This window comes from Myxine glutinosa, chromosome 1, assembly GCF_964187855.1.
Source record: "Myxine glutinosa chromosome 1, kmMyxGlut1.1, whole genome shotgun sequence".
Classification (NCBI taxonomy): Eukaryota; Metazoa; Chordata; class Myxini; order Myxiniformes; family Myxinidae; genus Myxine; species Myxine glutinosa.
Genome location: NC_136261.1, coordinates 151,758,727 through 151,784,573, shown reverse-complemented (window position 1 = coordinate 151,784,573; position 25,847 = coordinate 151,758,727). Strand labels below are relative to the sequence as shown.

The 25,847-nt window shown below is 47.0% G+C and overlaps 1 protein-coding gene across 2 annotated transcripts in view; it reads left to right on the top strand.

Moving 5' to 3' along the window:
• LOC137429790 (integrin alpha-M) overlaps positions 1 to 25,847 on the top strand; it is a 240,431-nt gene that overhangs the window by 102,870 nt on the left and 111,714 nt on the right. For both annotated transcript variants that reach the window (XM_078778582.1, XM_068120046.2), the window contains 5 exons: positions 2,495 to 2,643; positions 3,103 to 3,258; positions 8,495 to 8,695; positions 19,591 to 19,721; positions 25,572 to 25,789. In XM_078778582.1, the coding sequence (XP_078634708.1) occupies positions 2,495 to 2,643; positions 3,103 to 3,258; positions 8,495 to 8,695; positions 19,591 to 19,721; positions 25,572 to 25,789 (855 nt within the window). The remainder of the gene's footprint in view (positions 1 to 2,494; positions 2,644 to 3,102; positions 3,259 to 8,494; positions 8,696 to 19,590; positions 19,722 to 25,571; positions 25,790 to 25,847) is intronic.

The following is a 25,847-nucleotide window of genomic DNA, read 5'->3' as shown; positions in this document are numbered from 1 at the left end:
GGGTGTACGGTAGGAACGTACCTGTCTCACCTGGTTCCCATGTGCCCCCAGTGTGCATTACCTTGCATTGCGTGCACTTTTGCGCCCTTACCACCTTACTCACTTGTCTTCTTCTGTTGTCTCCCACCTCCGAGGATCTGGCTTTGGGGCAGAGAGAGGAGAGAGAGGTGCTGGCTCCGCAGTTGTGGGCCTGTACTTTCGCTGCTTGCTGCCTGGATCGATACACCATATGGACCGCAATGTTTGTGGCCGCCCACCATGGACCGCAGTTCTTTTGCGGCCAAGCACCACCCGTTGATGGACCTCTGGGTCAACGTGGCACCTATGCCATAGAGGTGAACCATTATAGTTGGCCCCCTGACGGCCACAATTTAGAAATGGACGCGGTTGGCGCCTTTCTTTATTTTTTAAAGAAGCAAGAAGGCCAAGTGCACCACACGAAGGCAAGACCAGCGGCGGAACATCGGCCGGCTGCGACACCACCGGTGACGTTGAACATTTTATTGGTGCACCGGATGGTGCTGACTGTATGAATATGGGGTGGTGCTTTTGGTGCTTGGAAGGGGTGCTCTGCACATTATTAAAGGCCGTAGGGCCACAGAGCACTCGTGGGTTGGTGTATCGATGCTGGCATGCGTGCTCTCTCTATGCATAACATCTGCATGTGTTCCTCCAAAAACAGGTCCTGGATCGTAGTGTAAATATCAGTGTAGTCTTATGTAAATAATGCTCCCTACCGGCTGTATGTTTAGTTTGAGAATTCTTTCCGCGATTCGGTTATCCTGTGGGTGTGTTTCTGTGAGGAGAAGGGTGCAACGTCGCAGGGGGACATATTTACTCATTTGTGAACATCTGTAAAACTGTCGCACTCAGGGTAGAGTTAATAGTAGAGGGAACTACATCTGAGTGCCACACTAAAGTAGGTAAAGATTTATCGGGTCGGGACGCCCCGAGGTAGAGAAGGGTGCAATGTTGCGGATATGGGATTTGGCCTCCATCCATATCCGCTTGTAAATATTCCCCTATTTCCCCAATACTCCCCAACTATCCCCAATCCCCCATTCCCTAGTCCCATTGTCTGTAAACAACACTCTGTAGAACCGACCTTCCCCTTTTTCCCCCATTAAATGTCGTGCCCAGGTTCACCGCATCTCACGTAAACAACTATAGGACATCTTGCTAGTTATTCTTAGTCTATGTCAGTTAAGGACTCGTTTCCATTAATTCTGACTCTTCGTTGCACCAGAATGTGATTGTATGGCACCAGTAGTGAGTTTAGGACCTCCCAATACCTCCCCACAACCTCATCTCCGCATCCTCCCATCGTCTCATGGAACTACAACAACAACAACAACTACAACCACAGCGGGGGCGGCGCGGCGGCGGTGCGGGGAGTGGGCGTCCTCACTCCGGCTCGGTTAGCCGCCATTGCCCATGTGCTCCAGGTTACCTCCAGGTTACGGGGTTACCACGAAGGGGCTGGCTGTCAGCTCCTCGTCAAGGGCGGAGCCCGGTAACCCCCCCCGCACCCAATAAGAAGCGGCGGGCCGATTCCATCTGGGGCGGAGCTAACGAGCCGAGGGCGTGTCACTCCCCGCTGGATATACGCAGCCACTTACCGGACGTGACGTCAGATGCGCCCCCAGCTTGGAGAAAGAACGTCACCTTCTAGCGCTGAGAGACCTCCCTGCATCTTTTGGACCACGCTTTATCCTGTCCCTGAGCCAAGGTGCACCTTGTGCTATCCATCGACTACCTGCCCTTCCTTGCCATCAATCCCTGTGTGAGTCAGTCTTGTCCTGTTTATCTGTGGTCTGTCGGGGCTACTATAAGACCGTGATTAAGTGCCCACCTTCCTATGCTGTACCTCTTGTCAGTGTAATCTAAACGTTCTGCATACAAATATTATAACCTCCTCCGGAGGTCTTGAGAACTGTACCCCTGGTGTCGTGTCATCTAACCCAGCCGTTGTGTCCTTTCCTTAATTGATTTAGCATAGCGCGATTTGGCCAACGTTCGAGTGGAATCGGGTAAACTGTGCAGACGCGGTCATACCAAACCGCTCGGTAAACTAACATCCAAAACCGCGTCTGTAACAATATATATGTTCTCAAGCCATACCACCTCAGAACCAGTTCACACATACCTCCTCAATTTGTAACCCGACACAGCAGAAGCAGCTTCCTTTCTTCCAGCACCTGCTCATACTCAGAAGGCAGAACCTGCAAAAACATTAAACTTTTAACTTCTTTGAACTTTTGTCTGTGTAAACATTGCTTGAAAGACATTGTAGAATGAATCTGTGGAAACATTTCTCATTTTGAAATAATCAATAAGGAATTGTCTAACATTATAAGTGTATGTAATGAAAGTACTGTATCGACAATAAACTCCTATAGGATTATTTTGTACATCCATTACAAGTACAAAATAATTTAAGTCGTCATTCTTAGCAACACCAGGGACTTGTGCTGTGGTGTCTGTGGGAGTGCAGGCTATGCATTGAGCACTGTGTATCTGAGAAGCAGGAGGCTCATTGCTGCGGGAGCACCACGGTTTCAACACACTGGCAAGGTTATGGTGATGAGCTTACACGCAGATACAGGAACCATGATGTTGGAGCAGCAGCTCCTGGGCTTACAAGTGAGAATATCTTTTATCCTAGGTTTGAAATTGGGTCAAACTATGATAAAGTTTACCACATCCTAATCTGATACATAACTCCAATGGCTAAATCATTAAACAATAAATCATAAGACAATAAAGATACAATCTAGACATGCCACCTTGTGATTTTCATATCTTTGGACCACTCAAACACCATCTGGTAACATTAAGTTTACAAATGAAGAAGACGTCCTGAACTTTTATGTCCTGAAATGACTGCAGACCCATTTCAGATGTTTTTATGCAGATTCCATGAGGGTACTACCACATTGATGGGACAAGTGTGTAAATGTGTACAGTCATGAGAATATCTTCAGAAATTTGTGAAATTTCATGGATTCCTCGAGATTTCCAAAAAATATTTCATGATTCCCTTATATTTGAAAAGCATTTATGAAAATAATCTAATTAACCTGCCTTTTCTTTTCTCCCCAGCTTGGTTCATCATTTGGAAGTGAGATGTGTTCTCTTGACATCAATAATGATGGTTACACAGACTTGCTGCTTGTGTCCGCACCACTTTACCATGTTCGAGGTGATGAAGGACGAGTGTACATCTACACTGTGCAGGAAGATGACTCGGCAAACAAGGTGCAATTCGGAGACAATACACAATATGGAGTCGAACAATAACTGGTATATAACCGAAAGGTTTTCAGTCACAATTGTGTGGAAGCTCGCTGTGTTGTGCAAACACAGTGAATGCTAAACCATGGAACCAATAAATTGCACATTCCTGTACCACCTTTAGTCGAGCATCAGGCATGAACGGCAGGATTGTGAAGGACTTGCACGAAAAACGTACCCTGTCTGAATGGTTCTATCCCCAGTCAATGGCGAATCTGCATATGGCGAATCCGCAAATGTCACGGTTAAAAATGAGAAACCCTCACGTCATTTCCTCATTCATATTTAAACTCAATATCTCTATTTCCATTCCAAACAAAACAGCATCATTCTAATAATACATTAATACTATAACAAAATACTGTGCTAAATCACGATTGGGTTGAGATATTATCAGACCAGCCCATTGTCGTCATCTGTTCACTTTCGGATTTGGGAGCAGGTCGAACCCACAAACAGATACAAGACAAGGAAAATTCACACTACGAGAAATGAAATGCAACAATAAAGGATTTGATGAAAATATATGCAAGAGATAAGAATGAAAGGCGAGGTAAAAACTATAATTACTAATTTGAGACGTCTCCACTCAGACACAAAAACAGACAGGGGAATGATTAAAGAAAAGTAAAACGATGTTCTTTTTATATCAGCCGGCACTCAGCTTGCTCAACGAGACTTTTAGGAGCTTGCTGGTCGTCGAAGCTCGAAGCCCCACAGGTGGGAAGCACACAAGATGGCTGCTCCTCGGCGCCACAAACGCAAGGTCCCTTCTGAGGGCAGTCCTCCCTCGGGCCCCTCAGCCGTCCAGGGAAGCACAATGCGGACCTACAAACCGCTACTAACACCTCCTCCCGATCGCAAAAGTCCACCCGAGCTCCGAAAGTTCTCCCAAAAAGCGGACACTAGCCAGAAACAGCCGAGCCAGGGACAAAGGACAAGAGCGACCGCCCAATCCGATCGCCAGAACCAGAGAGAGAGAACGGATTCTGCGACCACCTGCCACGAAGCCAGCACCAGTGAGAGAGGGAAGGACGCACCCTCCTTTTTCCCTTGCTGATGTCACTCCCCGACCAATCCCCGCACCCAATTACATCATTCCATATGCTCACAACCAATGACGAACTTTGGGGCATGGCCTATCGGTCACGATCCCTTGGAGGCGGAGTCTAACAGTCGTTCGGGAATGTTCGGCTTTCTGTCTGCAATGTCGGTTTAATGGCAGTTGTTGTTATTGTTGTTGTTGGCGAATGAGGGTTTTTATGGACGGTCTTTTTACTTGTAAAAAAACAGAAGGGAAAATCACAGGAGGCAATTACATCCTGGGAATTATTCTTTAGCCCTATTTAACGAACACAAAACCACCCTCTGTGTGGTGACATGCAAACACTCTTTACCTGACAGGTTCCCTTTTTTTTTTCTTTTCTTTTTTTGTACCTATTACATCGAGGGTTCTTCTTCTTCTTCTCGCCCATGGTCCATGCTAAAACCTACACGATCTTAACTCCACGATGGTATTTCTTCCCTACCCCCACAAACGTAACAATATTCATTCATTCATATACATATATACAGACTTGGCATTTAATATGGAATATTTTTTTTGTGGGGGTGAACTTACTTTTCAAGATGTCTTTGAACCAAAAGTTCATTGGAATTATGTTGAAATTATTCTAGATTTTGTTAATGTGCCCTTTAAAAGAAACAAAAACCACATTTAACATTTCGAAACAAATAAATTGATCCTTGAAAGTGATGTAAACTGATATCGAACTCAATTCATGGACAGTACTGTGTTAAACTTCTGTACGTTTTCCAGAAGTATCTCTTTATTTTGCACATTAGCCAAAAAAAATTTCAACAAAAACAAAAGTTAAATTACGACTGGGATTACGGACTGTAAAATTACAGTTCAGTACTTCGTGTAACCCCCACGAGCATTCAGGAGAGCACGTACACGTTGAGGCATGCTGTTCACGAGATTTGCCAAGGTTTGGACAGGAATCGCTTGCCATGCCGTGACAATAGCCTGCTGCAATTCACGCACAGAGGTCGGCTGCTGGTCCAAGTGGTCGATTTGACGCGTTAATTCTGCCCACAAGTTCTCTATCGGATTCATATCCGGGGACATGGCAGGCCACTCCATATGCTCTACACCACGGTCAGCAAGAAAGTGTTGGATCATGCGAGCACGATGAGGCCGTGCATTGTCATCTTGGAAGACAAAGTTTCCTCGAAAGGCTGCACGAGCAAATGGAAGCAACGTTTCTTCCAGAATGGCCCTGTGCTTGAACTGGTTCAGGTTTCCATTCAGAACAACCAGGTCAGTTTTGCCCCCTGCATGAAAAGCAGCCCAAACGGTCACCCCACCACCTCCAGCTTGGACTCTTGGCACTATACAATCTTTGTTGTAGGCTTCATGCACTTGTCTGCGCACTTGGATGCGGCCATCTTGACGATAGACCAGAAATCTAGACTCGTCACTGAAGATCACGTGATTCCAGTGTCCTGGCTGCCATTGTCGGTGTTCTCTGGCCCACTGCAATCGGCGCTGGCGGTGTTGTCTGGTCAGGCGTGGCTTTCTCAGGGGACGCCTGGCACGATAGCCTGCTTGAACCAGTCGTTGGTTGACTATCCTTCTGGATACAGGCACATTTGTCAGTTGCTGCCACTCAGCCCTAAGCCGATTAGCTGACTTGGTACGGCCATTGCGGACTAACCGGTGCAGCTGGCGATCATCCCTCCTTGTGGTTCTGCGGGGACGTCCTGGCCTCGGTATTGGAGTAGGGACACCCCTCTGAGCATTTCGTTTCAGGATCTTTGACACGTGACCTTGAGTGATGCCATACTGCCGAGCAATAGCACGCTGTTTCATGCCGTAATTTCGTAAAGCCACCACTCCATGACAAACAGCATTGTCGAGTTGACGGACCATCTCCAGAGGAAGCGGCAATAACTTTTGGAGACGTGCAGCAGTTGTTTTCCACTAATACAGAACCAACAACCCTTATATACCCGATTGTGAAGCCAATCGTCAAATGTACCTGTCCGTACATTTTGCCACGCCACCTGTGATATAATCCTGTTGTTGACTTCTTGCTGCGACAGACAATCAGTGACATGGTTCTTTTAACAAATAAATCACCAAAGTGTAAAAGAAACTCACCAGATTGATATACTGAGTTAAGAAAGTAAACCCAAGTCAAGGAAAAAAAAATATTCCATATTAAATGCCAAGTCTGTATATATATATATATATATATATATATATATATATATATATATATATATATATATATATATATATATATATATATATATATATATATATATATGAATATATATATATATATATATACATACACACTACATGACCAAAAGTATGTGGACACCCAGACATCGAACATCTCATTCCAAAATCATGGGAATTAATATGGAGTTCGTCCTCCCTTTGCTGCTACAACAGCCTACACTCTTCTGGGAAGGCTTTCCACTAGATGTTGGAACATTGCTGCAGGGATTTGCTTCCATTCAGCCACAAGAGCATTAGTGAGGCCTGGCACTGATGTTGGGCGATTAGGCCTGGCTCTCAGTTAGTGTTCAAATTCATCCCAAAGGTGTTCAATGAGTTTGAGGTCAGGGCTCTGTGCAGGCCAGTCAAGTTCTTCCACCCCAATCTCGACAAACCATTTCTGTATGGACCTCGATTTGTGCACAGGGCCAATGTCATGCTGAAACAGGAAAGGGCCTTCCCCAAACTGTTGCCACAAAGTTGGAAGCACACAATCATCTAGAATGTTATTGTATGATGGAGGGTTAAGATTTCACCTTCACTGGAACTAAGGGGCCGAGCCCGAACCATGAAAAACAGCCCCAGACACCATTATTCCTCCTCCACCAAACTTTACAGTTGGCACTATGCATTCAGGCAGGTAGCGTTATCCTGGCATCTGCCAAACCCAGATTCGTCCGTCGGACTGCCAGATGGTAAAGTGTGATTCATCACTCCACAGAACGCGTTTCCACTGTTCCAGAGTCCAATGGCAGCGAGCTTTACACCACTCCAGCCGACGCTTGGCATTGCACATGGTGATCTTAGGCTTGTGCGCGGCTGGTCGGCCATGGAAACCCATTTCATGAAGCTCTCTATGAAGTTGTTGTGGTGACGTTGCTTCCAGAGGCAGTTTGGAACTCGGTAGTGAGTGTTACAACGTTGGACAGACTATTTTTACGAGCTTCAGCACTCAGCGGTCCCGTTCTGTGAGCTTGTGTGGCCTACCACTTCGCGGGCTGAGCGGTTGTTGCTCCTAGACCTTTCCACTTCACAATAACAGCACTTACAGTTGACTGGGGCAGCTCTAGCAGGGCAGAAATTTTACGAAACCGACTTGTTGGGAAGGTGGCATCCTATGACGGTGTGACGTTGAAAGTCACTGAGCTCTTCAGTATGGCCCATTCTACTGCCAATGTTTGTTTATGGAGATTGCATGGCTGCGTGCTTGATTATATATACATGTCAGCAATGGGTGTGGCTGAAACAGCCGAATGTCCTAATTAGAAGGGGTGTCCACATACTTTTGGTCATGGAGTGTATATATGAAAAACACAATCACATCTCTCACCTTTCTGTGATTGGAAGAAATAACCAATTGTCTCTCACCTAATCAATTACCCCAAGTAGCTAGGATTATATAAATAAATAGACTCCTCCCATGCTCTTCCAGCCAAAGAAAGCTGCGTAACTGCAACCATGAAGGCTACACAAGGTAATCCCTTTGCTGTTTCAAACTCTTCGCAGAGTCCCTCCACAGCTGTAATGACATTCATACTGAGTACACACAAGAGAAACGCAATGTTGCACACCCCTTCTGCTGCCGGACCGGTTTCATCACTTTTTGGCGATTCATCAGCGACAGTACACACAGAAACGCGTACCATCGGGGCTCCCAAGCATGTACCACTTGCAAATGTCAAGGAGTCAACATATAAATGAAAAACAATTTTGTGGTGGCTGTGATTTTGTGGTGGTGAATTTATTTCATTCACAGAGTTGTCTCATTCATGTTTCATGCATTCCTGTCTAAGTTTGCCATGTTTAATGCAACTGATTTGTCTTTCTCTCACCTGATTAGTTGTTCACTGTCAATGAGTCTGGGCCTGAATATTCTGCTTTTGAACATCTTGTGAACATGTCTCTCAGGTTAAGCTGCAGCTGCAGCAAGAGCTTACTGGTAAAGAAGGAGATTCCACTGGCCGATTTGGTAGTAGCCTGGCAACGATGGGGGACATGAATGGTGATGGTCGTGTGGATGTGGCAGTGGGGGCACCACTAGAGGAGGATAATGGGGTCGTGTACATGTTCCTGGGCACAGACCATGGCCTACAAAACCCTGCTGCTCAGGCAAGGAATCTTTTGTTGTGCACTCTCCAAGAGATAACTTGTCAATTATTTATCTCACTATTTTCAAAACACCTTGTAATGTTTATTAGCCAGTCTCCCACGCAGTGGGAGGTGTGTGTGTGTGTGTGTGTGTTTGTGTGTGTGTGTGTGTGTGTGTGTGTGTGTGTGTGTGTGTGTGTGTGTGTGTGTGTGTGTGTGTGTGTGTGTTTGTCTGTCTGTCTTTCCAGGCCATAACCTTTTTACCATTTGAGCTTTTGTCATCAACGTTTTCAACAACCTTTTATTATGAGAATACGGAGAATACTATTTATAATAACTGGGTCAAAATGTGAAATGGCAAAGTCATAGTAAGTACAAATAGGCCTTATTATCACATCCGTCTTGCAGCACGAGATGGTCGGGTTTGGTAATACTTTGGTATTTCTTTATTTTGTCCAACTTACATTTTGAGATGCTTTCTAGTTTACCTTTTTTCATCACATTTTCAGCAAACCTTTATTATGCGAATGTGGAGAGCACTACTAAATACATTTTACCTTTTTTTAAAGCTGTTGTTTTTGTCAAGTTTAGTTTGAGTACAAAGCAGATGCGGACGGGCTTTGCATTTTGAAATGTTTCCTCGTTATTAATGCAATTATACAGTAATACCTCGCTTCGTGCTCCGGATGCGTTCCTGGAGAAGAGAGTGTTAATGAAATATGCACTAAAAGAGGTCATTATACCATTGGTTATATGGAGATGCGTCCCCAACAGCGTTATTACCTTCGCAAAAGCGGAAGGTTATGTTTTGATCGCTGTGTATTTATTTGTATGTCTGTGTGTGTGTGTGTGTGTGTGTGTATGTTATTCGCATAACTCAAAAAGTATTCAACCGATTCGCATGAAATTTGGTGGGATGATAGGTTATTATCCGGGAACCATTTGATTAGATTTTGGAATCGATCGGGTCAAAGGTCAAGGTCAAGGTCATGAAAAGGTCAAAATCGTCTTTTTACCATAGCGCGGTCAATTTGTGTCCAATTTGTATGAAACTAATGCCAAAATGTTCAGAATTCAATGCTCAATCTTGTGATATGCGACATGACACTCTGACGTCATAACCCTTGTGTAGTCTTTTATTTTGGCAACAAAAGTAGCTGCGGCGAAGGTATGCGCTCTACCGAGTGCCCGTTCTAGTTTCTTTCTTGCATGAGCAGTATATGAGGGCTTCATTGGGGTATTTGTAAAAGCGGCAATAAAAATACAGATGGTAAAGAGATTATTTTATAAATACTGTAATACAGATGGTAAACACCAGCTCAGTGAATTCAAGGGCTTGCCTGAACGTCAACATTTCTAGCATTGACACTGATCCTGTGATGCAAATTGCTTTGCAAGTTACTGCGGCGCTTAAACCTGTCGAACCAAGCTTAACCAGCTCTCCATCTTCTCCGACAAACGGCTCCTTGAATGAGCTAACCTTGTTTTCGTGGCAGAGAGGTAGTGTATGTGACGAGGACGAAATTATTATATTTTGGTGAAAATCTGAATCTGGATCCGGCTGGTAGAAGTTTTAAAGTGATTCTTCATCATTGGGAGAAAAAATGAATGAATGAATGAATGAATGATCGTTTTAAGGCCATTTTTCCCGCTAGAGCGGGGGTTAGCCTTGCGGGCCCCATGACGATCATGGTTCCCTGTTTGAGGCAATGCTTTTATGGCCGGATGCCCTTCCTGACGCCAACCCTTGGTTCATGCTCTTCGATGCGCAGGGATACGGTGTACCTATTCTAAATCGGGGTACACACCGTGATCATTCATCCCAGCAAGCTGGTTCTCAATTTGCCGACCTCGGAAGGATGACAGGCTGAGTCAACCCCCCTGGCGTTAATTCAGCGATCGACCGGGATTCGAACCCAGGATCCTAGGATCCCAAGCTGGCACCCTAACCGCTATGCCAACACCATTCTTCATCATTGGGAGATAGGGACAAAAACGATACATAGCGGGATATCTCAAAATGTTATGGACGGATTTGGACAAAACTTGGTGGAGACGTTGGGTGTCTGACAAGGACGATTCGATTCGATTTTGGTGAAGATCTGAATATGGATTCAGATACGATAATTATTTAATTTTTAAGTGATTCTTCACCATTGAGAGATCGGGCGAAAAGTGATAACATGATATTAAAAAAAGTTATGGATGACTTATGACTAAACTTGGTGAATGAGTTGTTTCGATGACAAGAACAAGCTGATTAGATTTTGGTTCAGGTCCGAATCCAGATCCGGCCTATCATGGGTATACAAGACAAATTGTTCAGCCTGGTTGAGGTATGTGCTCTACCGAGTGCCGTTCTAGTTTATTTTATTTTTTTGAGAAAAAGTGTTTTTTCATAACTGCTCACGGGAGATATTTCAATGGATCAGATGCTCAAAGCCGATGATCACCATGATGAAATTCCGTAAAAGGTTGTCAACAGAGCCAAAAGCTACAACTTGCAACTCAACATGCAAAAATGCAAGATCCGATGTCACAAAGTTCAATAAGTAGGACACCTGTTGAATGTAGATGGCCTCAAACTAGACCCATCCGAAGTAGGAGCAGTTTGCAAGATGGTTTCACGGAAAGACAAGGAAGGCGTGAAATGCTTTCTGGGATTTGTGACATACTGTATGTCTAAATTCATACCTAATCTCAGTGAAATAGCTGCTCCACTATGAGAGCTCCTCAAAACAGATGTCATACTTGGGCGGTAACCTGCCCAGACAGAGGCATTTAACAACCTGAAAGAGTTATGTTGCAATACTCCTGTCTTGAAATATTATGACGTTACCAAACCAGTGGCGAGCCACTGTGATGCAGAACAGTCTGGGTGCAGTCCTCGTGCAGGAAGGTAGGCCTGTGGCATACAGTTCCCAATTTGTTCAGTAATGTAGAAACCCGTCATGCACAAATAGAAAAGGTAATGTTGTCTATTATGCATACCTGCAAAAAGTTCCACTACTATATCATTGGGAAAGAAGTTGGAGTTTACAATGATCACAAAACTCTGGAAGACGACTTCAAAAAAACACTGGAAGTGACTCCGATGTATCTGCAAAGAATGCTGTTAAGCCTTCAGAGGTATAACCTGTCCATTCACTACAGAAAGGGCATGGAGATGTACTTACCTGACATGTTATCTCGGGCATACTTACCTGGAAACCAATCCGAAATCGGTAACCTGGAGCAAGTCTGTATGCTTGATTTCCTGTCAGTGACAAAAGAATGGTGAACAGAAATCCAACTTTGTATCCAACATGAGCTAAAACCACAATGTGAAATTATACTCTTTAGATGGCCAGATAGTAGACAGAAGGTACCGGTGGCAATTCGAACATTCTGGAATTCCAGGAGTGAACTTATAGTGGCTGATGGGATCATCTACAAAGGCATGAGGATTGTTGTACCCCCTGCCTTCAATGACGGTACTTGTACACTCGGGTGTGGTAAAGTGCAAACAACGTGTGTGTGAAGTGCTGTGCTGGTCTGCCATGACCTCTGATATTGTAGAAATAATCAGTCATTGCTCAAACTGTGCTGACTTCCAGAATAGACCGTCGGCCGAACCACTTGAACGAACTTCAACCCCAGACCAGGCTTGAATGGTGGTGAGGACATATATCTTTGAGTTTGATTCAAAGAAGTATTTGTTGACTGTGGACGACTATTCAAAATTCATAGATGTGGATGAACTCAAAGATCGACATAGCTGAACCACAATTGAAACACTGAAATAGCCCTTCAGCAGACATGGCATTTCCAGAACTATCCGAAGTGACAGCGGCTCCCAGTTTACTCATCAGAATAATTCAAAAATTCCTTTTAGACTTTGGAATTGAGTAACACACTGCTAGCCTTCATAATGGAGAGGTGGAGAAAGCTGCGTAAACCGCAAAGAAACCGTGGAATAAATGTGGAATCAAACACCGAGCACTTCTTGACTGCAGAACAATGCCAATGAAGGGAATCGATCTGTCTCCCGAAAACTCCTGATGGAATTTGGCATCCATGGAACCTGCCTCAAGCAGACGTTTTGCCCTGGTCAACGACAACCGTTATCTTACTATAATTCACCAAATGTCTGTCCGTCTGTCTGTCCGTCCGTCTGTCCCCAGGTACCGCAAAAACGGCTGAACCGATCGCAACGATATTTTGGGTGGGTAATCCTGGGACCCCCTGGAGTAAAATAGGCTATATTGTTTTTCCAATTTTTTTCTTCCAATTTTCCAGTTTTTCCAAACACGATGGAATAATATTTACCGATATGAACAGTGATGTGGCTTTTGTTGAAATTCCACAAATACTGTTTAGATTTTGATGATTTGCGTGTGATATGATTTAACGGATGTTTATATGAATCGATTAAAATAAAACAAAACCCTTCAATTTCTGATACTTTGCCTTTTCATTTGGGCCTCACAATTGAAGACCCGCCCGTAGGGCGAGTACCGTTGCTAGTTGTGTAAAATGCCACTTTGATTGGGTAGAAAATCCAAAACATGAAGTTCTGTCACGATCGGCCTTCAAAGGCAACACTTATGCTGATGCGAACAGGAAATCATGTTCGGCTGGCTCCAGCAGCTTTCCCTGGATATAAACAGCGGTCTCCATCAGTGGTCCTGAAACATCATCAAGGACCATGTTTGGAGGTCATTCAGTCTGGTGACTGCCAATAACGATGTAATAGACTATGTATGCACATAGCTCTGAGGCTTCCAATTGTTCAAGCTACTCACATAGAGAATACCTGTATAAAGATGACTTAACTGATGCAGAAACTGATACGCCTAACAAGGCCATGGTTCATGATAATGAGCGGCCAGCTGGGAGTCCTGAAAACAGTGCAACAATTCTACAAACACGGGCAACACCCATTCAGTCTCCCCTACCAGAAGTTACTTACAGTACCCATCGAGGAGGAATTGGACCTGTGCAAGGGCAACCGTAGACTGGACTTGTGAACTTTTGACAATCTCGGACAATGGTGCTACACTGAACGTATGGACGGAACAACGAGTTGTTCATTTTCAAGTTTGTCTGATTTATTACCTCTGCCACCAAAGATGGATGGAGGTTATGTTTTCACCCCTGTCTGTCTGTCTGTCCGTTTGTCTGTCCGTTTGTGAACAAAATGTCTCAAAAAGTTGTGGACGGATTCGGACGAAATTTGGCAGACATGTATCGTATGATATTAGATTTTGGTGAAGATCCGGATCCGGCTACTATAATTTTTAAAGTGATTTTTCACCATTGGGACATAGGGCCAAAAATGATACATAGCAGGATATCTCAAAAAATTATGGACGGATTTGGACGAAACTTGGTGGGCAGGTGGGGTGTGTGACAAGGAAGGATCGATTCAATTTCGGTGAAGATCTGAATATGGATTCGGATATGAGAATTATTTAATTTTTCCAAGTGATTCTCCACCATTGGGCGATTGGGCCAAAATCGATACATAGCAGGATATCTAAAAAAGTTATGGACGGATTTGTACGAAACTTGTTGGGCAGGTTGTGTGTGACAAGGAAGAATCGATTTGATTTTGGTGAAGATCCGGATCCAGATCCAGCTCGTATAATTTTTTAAAAGTGATTCTTCACCATTGAGTGATATTGCCAACCAGGTGGAGGTATGCTCTCTTCAGAGTGCCGTTCTAGTTGAACATCAATTCCTTAAATTGTAATGTTTTCATGTTTTATTGTGTGTTGTCTGCTCATGATTGGCCAATCATCTTGGTGACTTTATTCATCAGAACAAAGGACAGAACTTTACAATTACACACACTCAACCAGCCAGTTTTATGACTATATGATTATTCTGCCTTTATGCAATAATGATGTGAGGGTTGTATTGTTTGTATAGCAGGTGACTTTTCCCAGTCACCTTTTTTGCTATGCCCATTATCCTTGCAGAAATTTGTTCTAAATAAACATCACATTCCTGTCTTGAATCACGTGTTCGTTTCAGTACTGTGATAGGGGACATGTAATGCATGTTCAATTTATTAATGCTGTGAAACACAGTTTGTATATGATGTCAGTGATTTGCAAGAACTGAAACGCTTCCTCTTCCGCCATCTTCCGTGTCACTTTACACTTGTTCACAATTGACCTTCATGAGCAAGACTACTTCAATCTTCATGAAAGTTGGTCAAGTTTATACTGTACTGGATTATGCTGAAGGAGCTGGGGCTCCCACGTCGATCAGAAGAATGGACGCGACAAAAAGCTGGAATTCATCTGAGTTGCTTTATTGAAATCAAACACTCAGGCACTCTGAAAACCCGTTTTCGGTCAGCCATATATATCTATTAACCCAGGGGGTTTGCCCAGGCCCGGCGCCAGGGGGCGTGGCCCAGCGTCCTGGCTGCGGCCTGGCAAGTTGAGGGCGAGCCTGCCCGGGCGTCCTGGACGAGCCCGGCATGGTGATCGCTCCACGTCCTTGATAGGTGCAAGGCGATTGTGAAACCCCAGCGGCAGCCGCTACACACGTCCCCCCAGAATCGACTTGCACCGGCAGGGTCAACTTGAGGGGGGTCCTGATGACCCGGCCGAAGCGACCCCTGGCGGGTCGTGGGAGGGGGTCCGGTGAGGTGGTGGGCGGTCGAGTGGGGGGCCCCGTGGATGGGGGGCGGCCTCGCCGCGGCGGAAGGGCCACCCGTGGTGGGTGGTCGACGTCCACGTGCGCCGGCTTGAGGCGGTCCACTGCAATCCGGTCCGACCTGCCGCCGATGTCGATGACGAACGACTTGTCGTCCCGTCGCAGCACCCGGAAGGGCCCGTCGTACGGCGGCTGGAGTGGCCACCGATGTGCGTCGTGACGCACAAAAACATACTCCGCTGTGCGGAGTGCTGGGGGGACGTAGGACCGGGGGTCACCGTGGTGGGATGTCGGCACGGGGGCAAACCGTCGGGCGGCCTCCTGGAGGTCCGAGCGCTGGTGAGCTGCGGACCAGGGACTGGTAGCGTCGGGCACGAATTCGCCCGGGACGCGTAGCACCTGGCCATAGACCAGCTCGGCGGTGGATGCCTGGAGGTCCTCCTTGGGGGCCGTGCGAAGGCCCAAAAGGACCCACGGCAGCCGGTCGGCCCAACCGCCGTCTTGAAGGCCGGCCATGAGCGCGGCCTTCATGGAGCGGTGGAATCGCTCGCACAACCCGTTTGCTTGGGGGTGGTAGGCCGTAGTACGGTGGAGCTTGACCCCCAGGTTGCGGGCGACCGCGCCCCACAGCTCGGAGGTGAACTGTGGTCCGCGGTCTGACGAGATGTCCGCCGGTGCGCCGAAGCGGGCGACCCAGGTGGCGATGAAAGCCTGCGCCACGTCGGCGGTGGTGGTGGAGACGAGGGGAACGGCCTCCGGCCACCTGGTGGTCCTGTCCACCATGGTGAGCAGGTGTGTGAACCCCCGTGACGGGGGGAGGGGGCCCACCAGATCCACGTTGACGTGGTCGAAACGTCGTTCGGGCACGGTGAAAGGTGCCAGCGGGGCCTGGGTGTGTCGGTGGACCTTGGCCCGTTGGCAGGCCGTGCAGGCGCTGGTCCAATCGCGGACGTCCCGACGAAGGCCGTGCCAGACGAAACGCGCCGACACCAGCTTCTGGGAAGCTTTCCGGCCCGGGTGGGAAAGGCCGTGGAGGGAGGCGAAGATGCGGCGTTGCCAGGTGACGGGCACGATGGGGCGAGGCTGGCCTTGGGAGACGTCGCAGAGCAGGACAGTGTCCGCGCAGGGGATGTCGGCCAGGCGGAGGCCCGTGTCCGCCGCCCGGAGGGCTTGCACCGTGGTGTCGGTGGTTTGGTCCGCCGCCATAAGCGCAAAATCCACGCCCAGGTGGACCGCGTTCGCGCTGGCCCGGGAAAGACAGTCGGCCACGGCGTTGTTTTTGCTGGCGACGTGCCGGATGTCCGTGGTAAACTCCGACACGGCGGAGAGGTGGCTCTGTTGGCGGGCCGACCATGGCTCCGTGACCTTGGCCATGGCGTAAATCAACGGCTTGTGGTCGACGAACGCCGTGAAAGGTCGGCCCTCCAGGAGGTGGCGGAAATGGCGGACGGCCAGGTGTAGACCGAGGAGCTCCCGGTCAAACGTGCTGTATTTGAGCTCGTTCGGCCGGAGCTGCCGGCTGAAAAAAGCGAGTGGCTGCCAAACCCCGTTCACCCATTGCTCATGGACGGCGCCCACCGCGTAGTCGGAGGCATCCGTGGTGAGGGCGATGGGAGCGTTGAGCACCGGGTGAGCGAGCAGTGTTGCGTCGGCGAGGGCCCGCTTTGAGCTTTGGAAGGCCGCATCCATTGCTGCGGACCAGACGATGTCGTGCTTGGCCGGCTTGCCCCGGAGGGCTTCGTAGAGGGGCCGCATGAGGTGAGCAGCGCGGGGCACGAAGCGGTGATAAAAATTCACCATTCCCAGGAATTCCTGCAGGGCCTTTATGGTGCGGGGACGCGGGAACGTGGTGATGGCCTCGACCTTGGTTGGCAGCGGCACGGCCCCGTTCTTGGTGATGTGGTGGCCCAAAAAATCAACGGCCGTCGTGCCGAAGTGGCATTTGGCCGGGTTGATGATGAGGCCGTGCTCGCTGAGGCGCTCGAACAGTGTTCGGAGGTGGAGGAGGTGCTCGGCCCGGGACGTGCTGGCGACGAGGATGTCGTCCAGGTAAACGAAAAGGAACGGCAGGTCACGCAGCACGCCGTCCATCAAGCGCTGGAACGCCTGAGCCGCGTTCTTGAGACCAAACGGCATCCGCAAGAATTCGAATAAGCCGAACGGCGTGATGACTGCCGTTTTAGGGACGTCGGCCGCCCTGACAGGTACCTGGTGATATCCCCGTATGAGATCAATTTTCGAAAAAATGACCCGTCCCGCCAGACGGGCGGAGAAGTCTTGGATATGCGGGATCGGGTACCTGTCGGGGGTGGTAGCGTCATTCAGATGGCGGTAGTCGCCACACGGGCGCCATCCACCCCCCGGCTTTGGCACGATGTGCAGTGGCGAGGCCCACGCGCTATCGGAGCGCCGCACGATGCCGAGGTGCTCCAACGCGTCGAATTCGGCCTTCGCTACGGCGAGCTTGGCTGGGTCGAGGCGGCGGGCCCTGGCGTAGACCGGCGGGCCCGTGGTTGGTATGTGGTGCTCGATCCCATGCCGTACTGCGACGGCCGAAAACGTCGGCCGCGTGAGGGCCGGGAACTCCGTGAGCAGGCGAGCAAACTCGTTCGCCGCCGGGACGGTGCATGCCAGCTCGGTCGGCGCGGAGCTGCTCAATGTGCATACCAGGGAGCTGAAGGTTTCAGCGTTGATTAAACGACGCCGTTGGACGTCCACCAGCAGTCCGTGTGCGCAGAGGAAGTCGGCGCCTAGCAGAGCCACGGGCACGTTGGCGGTTACATACGTCCAAGCAAAGCGTTGGCCGCCGAAGCAGAGGGTGACGTTGCGCGGGCCGAAGGTGCGGATAGTCGATCCGTTGGCCGCAACTAAGGAGGGGCCGCAAACCGCGGATTGCCTGTCCTGGTCAGAGGCGGGTATGACGCTCAGTTGGGCGCCGGTGTCGCACAGGAAGCGCCGTCCGGACGCTTTATCCGTGATGAACAGTAAGTTGCCCGTATGGCCGGCGCTCATGGCTGGTAATGAACGCCGGCCCGGCCGTTTCCCGGCCTGCCGAAGGTGCACGGGGGTCGGCATGTCCGGGCCTTTTGTCCGAACCTGGCATGATAGTAACACCACGCTTGGTCGGGTGGAGGTGGTCGGCACGGTAGAGCGGCCGCCAATTGCGTCGGCAGTTCGGCCGTCGACCGTGCCGGGTGCTCGGGCGCCATGGTTGTTGCGTCGGACGGCGGTGGGTCCCATGTCGCCGCTGCGATGCGCCGTCCTGCAGCGGAGATCTTGTCGGCTTCTCTGGCAAGGGCCCGGGGATCTGTGATCGTCGTGCTTGCCAGGGCGAGGCGTACCGGGTTAGGCAGCTGACGGAGGAACAGCTCCCGGAACAGGAATGCCGGAGAGTGCTCGCCGAGCAGTGAAAGCATGTAGTCCATTCGCTCGGAAGGGCGCGTGTCGCCGAGCTCAGGCAGTTCGAGCAGGCGCCGTGCGCGTTCCGCCGATGGGAGGGCGAAAGCATCGAGGAGAAGCTGCTTAATCGCGCCGTATTTGTCAGCGGCTGGCGGGCTTTCGAGGAGGCTCAGGGCGCGGGCTGCGGTAGCCGACTCGAGCGCAGCTACCACATGGTGGAAGCGGGTGTCGTCGGCCGTGATGCCTCGCAGGGCGAACAGGGACTCCGCCTGTGCGAACCAAACCGCAGCGTGAGCCTCCCAGAAGGTAGGCAGTTTAAGGGCGACTGCCGTGTCCATGTCGATAGGTCACCAATGAAGGAGCTGGGGCTCCCACGTCGATCAGAAGAATGGACGCGACAAAAAGCTGGAATTCATCTGAGTTGCTTTATTGAAATCAAACACTCAGGCACTCTGAAAACCCGTTTTCGGTCAGCCATATATATCTATTAACCCAGGGGGTTTGCCCAGGCCCGGCGCCAGGGGGCGTGGCCCAGCGTCCTGGCTGCGGCCTGGCAAGTTGAGGGCGAGCCTGCCCGGGCATGCCCGGGCATGCCCGGGCGTCCCGACCGAGGCCTGGCAAGTTGAGCGCGGGCCTGCCCGGGCGTCCTGGACGAGCCCGGCATGGTGATCGCTCCGCGTCCTTGATAGGTGCAAGGCGATTGTGAAACCCCAGCGGCAGCCGCTACAATGCATCATTATCACCATTACCAACGGATGTGTATTCATGTTCATTTGGATATTTAAAAAAAAAAGAACTTGCTACCGGTACTGCTATTATTATCATGCATAATGTCGTTTCTCCATTGCATTCTTTCCTTTCCTCAGCGGTTGATGGCGGCAGATTTTTCTCCTTCTGTACGTCTGTTTGGATGGTCATTGGCCTCAGGCCGAGATCTCACCGGTGACGATATCCCAGAGCTGGTAGTTGGGGCACTTGGTGGTGTTACTGTTTTCAGGTAAAACTAGGCGCGCCTACCTGTCGTTTCACTGATGGATTTAATCAAAGGACAGCGCATGTTCTACGTCACAAACATATTGCATGTCTATCTGTGAATCTCAATGAGGATGTAAAATGAAGTAAACACGTTAAAAAGGATCTTTTATAATCTTATATGTGCAAGATGGACGTGGTAAAAGCTGCAACTAAGCTTTCTCTGCCAGAGCTTTGGGGAGCAGTGCAGGATAGGAATGTTTGGAGAAATCAGATCACAAATGTCAGTAGAAGTCAGCCATGACTTCATGGAACTAAATAACTACATAAAGTTGTTGTTGCTGCTGTTGTTGTGGTTGTTGTTGTTTGTTTTCTCCTTCCTTGTACTTCTATATCTATCTATATTATAATAGCCGTAGATGATTCTGTCTGTCTGTCTGTCTATCTGTTGGGTGTCTGTCCGGGGTGTGGCTTACTCGGTTTGCAGAGTAGCTCCACCCATAGCTCCACCCATTCTGGGAGTGGCTATAAACAAATATCCACCATTTTATTAACTCGCATAGCTTTGAGTCCTGTTTTGTAGGCCCGTGGTGTCTTGCTCTCCCCCAGTTTTATTTCAAATCAAATTCGATAAATCATTTCATTTTTCACAGTCGCTAACATAGTTTTAGACTCGGTTGAAAAAAAACGGGAAGAAAATCCGATGAAAGTTGCCGTTTATAGAACGAAATGAATTCTCAAAGGCCTGTAACTTCAAGGCCATTGAGTCTCTCTCATGCCTTTATCTCCAATCTAACTCACCATATGATTTCATTTTTATCGATGGTTTTACTTTTAGACTCGGTGTCAGCAATAATTGAGAACAATCCACACACGCGGGAAAATGCAGAGATATATTTTTTAAAATCGCGTCATGGTGTATCATACACCGCCCAACATGACACCGCCGGCAATGTGTCGATATATATTAAAAATTCGCTTTTGCTTTTCCGTTATGATATATTACTATTTCGTTTGATGATAGTCGTCACAAAAACGTCAACAATGATGCCGACATATATTTCTTCGTTTTTATTTCATTCAACATATTAGCCGGAAGTAAAATATGTTTCAGGAAATTACCTTTGAGATATTTCTTCGTTTTTTTTATTAGTTATGTGCGCATACACTTTAAATAGGTTTATTTGAAATCTTTAATTTTCCACAAACATTCCACACACGCGGGAAAATACAGAGATATATTTTTTAAAATCGCGTCATGGTGTATCATACACCGCCCAACATGACACCGACGGCAATGTGTCGATATCTATTTTAAATTCGATATATCATTTCATTTTTCACAGTCGCTAACATAGTTTTAGACTCGGTTGAAAAAAAACGAGAAGAAAATCCGATGAAAGTTGCCGTTTATAGAACGAAATGAATTCTCAAATGCCTGTAACTTCAAGGCCATTGAGTCTCTCTCACGCCTTTATCTCCAATCTAACTCACCATATGATTTCATTTTTATCGATGGTTTTGGACTCGGTGTCAGCAATAATTGAGAACATTCCACACACGCGGGAAAATGCAGAGATATATTTTTAAAAATCGCGTCATGGTGTATCATACACCGCCCAACATGACACCAACGGCAACGTGTCGATATATATTAAAAATTCGCTTTTGCTTTTCCGTTAAGATATATTACTTTTTCGTTTGATGACAGTCGTCACAAAAACGTCAACAATGATGCCGACATATATTTCTTCGTTTTTATTTAATTCAACATTATTAGCCGGAAGTAAAATATGTTTCAGGAAATTACCAAGAGATATTTCTTCGTTTTTTAAAATTAGTTATGTGCGAATACACTTTAAATAGGTTTATTTGAAATCTTTAATTTTCCACAATATAATTTACTTGCCATTTATCATTTGATGATTACGAGACAAATTCCTTTTGAGGATCGTGACAATTCATGCGCTGCGTGGAAACTTCTATTTCCAAAATGAATGAGACGATCGATGAAGAACGCAGACTTGAACAGGATGCAGCAAGAAAACGAATGAGACGGGCGAACGAGTCCATCGACGAACGTCAATGCAAACTTGCGGGGTCACCCGTGGGAATCCCACGGGCATGGATGTGTGTGACATTTCGACATATTGAGTTAGATGCTGCACATTCATTTTTACAAAATGGTTACTGGCAAGTCATCAGATCCAGAAATGGTGTAAAAACCACCGTTTAGAGGCCATTTTTCCCCGCAAAGCGGGGGTTGGCCTTTTCGGGGACCGTGGTAGTTGTTGTTTTTTTGTCCCCTTTTTGAAGCAATGTTTTACGGCCGGATGCCCTTCCTGACGCCAACCCTTTTTGCCGCCTTCAACGACAAACAGGGAATTACCAGTGAACTGGTACTCAATTAGCCGACCTCGGAAGGATGACAGGCTGAGTCAACCCCCCTGGCATTAATTCGGCGATCGACCGAGATTCGAACCCAGGATCCTAAGCCGGCACCCTAGCCGCTAGCCCAACACCAGAAATGGTGTCATGAACACAATTTATTTACGCACAAGCACAAAAGCAAGACGGGCCGATTTCCGATTCCGACGGGCCGACGGGCGAGACGGGCCGATTTCCGATTCCGACGGACCGATTTGGAGCAAGAAAAAGAACGAGACGGGAGAAAAAGGAGAGAAACGAGACGGGGAAAGCCGATTGGAGAGGCGAGTGAGGCGCGATTGGAGAGGAGTGTGAGGCGCGATTGGAGAGGAGTGTGAGGCACGATTGGAGAGGAGTGTGAGGCGTGATTGGAGAGGAGTGTGAGGCACGATTGGAGAGGAGTGATTGGAGGGGAGTGTGAGGCACGATTGGAGAGGAGTGTGAGGCACGATTGGAGAGGAGTGTGAGGCGCGATTGGAGAGGAGTGTGAGGCGCGATTGAAGAGGAGTGTGAGGCGCGATTGGAGAGGCGTGTGAAGGATTGGAGAGGAGAGGAGTGTGAGGGATTGGAGAGGTGAGGGATTGGAAAGGAGAGGGATGTGAGGGTTTGGAGAGGAGAGGAGTGCTGGGTGGAGAGAGGAGAGTGTCAGGTGGAGACAGGAGAGTGTCAGGTGGAGGCAGGAGAGTGTCAGGTGGAGAGGAGTGAGGGGTCACATATTATGTGAAATAAATAAATTGTGTTCATCACACCATTTCTGGATCTGATGACTTGCCAGTAACCATTTTGTAAAAATGAATGTGCAGCATATAACTCAATATGTCGAAATGTCACACACATCCATGCCCGTGGGATTCCCACGGGTGACCCCGCTAGTATGTTTATATTGATCCAAGAAATACTATTATATATAATTTTTTGTGCTCCTTCCCTGTCCTTCTAAAGGATCCCTGCTGTCGTACAATAATACATGGTAACGTTGGAACCACTGCATTAAGCTCCTAAATATGTTTCCTCTTCGTCTTCTTCCGCTACTTCTTCTTCTTCTTCTCCCTCTCCAATCCTAGAGAGACGGGCTTTTTTAAAAAACAGACATTCTTTATGATTAAACATACACAAATTTTTGTTCCAAGTCAATCGATGATCAGCTTTCAAACCTTACCATTTTTATCATCATACGGATACACACATGGATGGACCAACAGATGCTTCTTCTTTTAGTAATAGATGACAGTTATGCGGTGTGACCAGCTTCACTTGTGTTAAATGAGACCGAGAGTACAGTACACTTCCAACTGCGTAACAGAGCCCTCTAAAAACTGTTTTTATGCCTCCGCACCTGAAGGTGGCCGGAGGCATTATGTTTTTGGGTTGTCCGTCCGTCCGTACATCCGTCCGTACGTCCGTCACGGACTAAACCTCGTTTTTCTCAGCAACCACATTTCCGATTGAGACAAAACTTTCAGGGTAGGAGTGACACCTATGCAGAATATTTTTAGAATAGTTGTGACATCATAGGTCAGGTGGTATGGCAGCCACCTTGGATTAAACGCGAATAATTAAAAAAAAAAATTCTCAGATACCGCTGAATGGAAAAATTTGAAACTTGACACATTGTCAAGCACTCCCAATGGGGAACAAAAGCATGATAATGATATCATAGGTGAAGTGGTATACCAGGCAAATATGTTTCAATCGAATTCCTTATCCTAAAATTCTGAAATTGCATGCACATGATCTATGACCCATTTTAATTGAAATTTTAAATTTATGACATCATAGGTCACATGGTTTGGGAGCCATATTGGATTTAACCTAAAACCTTTAAAAAAAAAAACTTCTCCCAAACCACCAAATTGATTGACTCGAAACTTTATGAGTGCCATTGACTAGGCATGGCGATTAAAAGTTGATCAAGAAAACATCAGTGGTCACATGGTGTGGCAGCCATATGGGATTGAAGGAAAATATAAAATAATTATATCTATGTATCCGATCTGATTGAGATCAACCTGATGATGATGATGATGATATCTCTGAGACTGCTTACACTATCAATGCGAAATTTTACAAATGTCATCTAACACCATTGTTGCAGAGTTTGGAAATTATGATGTCGTAGGTCACGTGGTTTGGCAGCCATCTTGGATAGAAGAACGATCCTTATCCGATCAACACAAAAATTCACAAACATGATCCCCCACTCATACAAGTGCAGAGTGTACATTTTAAAAGGTCATATGTCACGTGGTGTGGCAGCCATATGAGCTTGAAAGCCAATATTTTGAAAAATCCCTTCTCTGAAACCACTTCGCCGATCATTGTGAAACATGTCCTGTCTAGTGAAAATGTGACACTTGAAAACAGCTGAAGGGATTTAAATCTAACTTGCTTATTTTTAGGACAGTGAACGAGGGCATCTACCCATTGTCATGGGCAGGGACTATGCGGAGGCATATTGGCGACACAGTCACATTGCTCTAGTTTCTTATTATTATTTTGTTTCTCAAAAGGCAATCTGAAATAAATATCCGAAAAATATGAGAGTAACTGCAATCAGATTACAGGTCCGAACATGACGAATTGTAATGGGTGCCCGTTTGTCCAACATGAATTACACAACATGTCTGACGTTAATCAGACTTGGTGGCATAATGGTTAGGGTATCCACCCCGAGTCTAGGAGGTCGGTGATTCAAACCTGAACCCCGGTCGAGTCATACCAAACAGTTTTAAAATGGGACGTGCTGCTTCCTTGCTTGACGCTTAGCATTTAAAAACGATAGAGCATGAACAAGCATCCTTAGGTTGGCAACCATTGTGCAGGCCTGATCGGGCCAAATCACCTCCTGCTGGCATTTGAGTTCCTTGTAAAGGAAACTTATAACATATATGATACATTGCCTTAAGAAAGTATTCACACCCCTTGACTTTTTCACATTTTGTTGTGCTACAGCCTGAATTGAAAATGGATTAAATTGAGATTTTTTTTTTCTCACTGATCTACACATAATACCCCATAATGTCAAAGTGGAATGGAAATTAGAGTTTTGAAATAGAATGAAAACATAGAGAGATTGAGTTTAAAGGAAATGATGTGAGGGTTTCTGCTCGTGATATTTGCGGATTCGCCATTTGCTATTTCACCATTGACTGGGTATAGAAACATTCAGCTGCATTAAGTTTTTTTTACCCAAGTCATTCACGAAACAGCTGTCTGTTCCTGATGTTCAACAGAAGGTGTCACAGGAATGTGGAATTTGTTGGTTCATAGTTTAGCATTTGCTATTTCCGCATTGTCTGTTTGCATTTGGCCTCACATCTGTGCATAGCATGGGTACCTCGCTAGTTTTGTTATATTGTAATAGCTATTTTATTGCAATATATATATTAAAATGCAAATTATTTGTGATGCCTCCTTTTTCTTTTTCGGTATTTTGTATCTTTTTCAGTGGGAGACCTGTCCTGGCAGTTGATACCGCAGTGAACTCACTGCCATCTGAGATACCTCTTTGGCCTCTTAGATGTAAAGAGCAAAAATGGAAAACACCACTTGCAATGCGGAAAGACATGAGTCGAACAACTGATATGGAATCGAGACTGCAACCTCTTCCTCTTAACATTACTGTCTGTTTCTCTGCAAGAGCGATGAACACCAAGCCTGATCGTGGTGAGAGATCTTTCCTTATATTATCAATGATAACGAACCTTTGGGGAACTGTGATGAA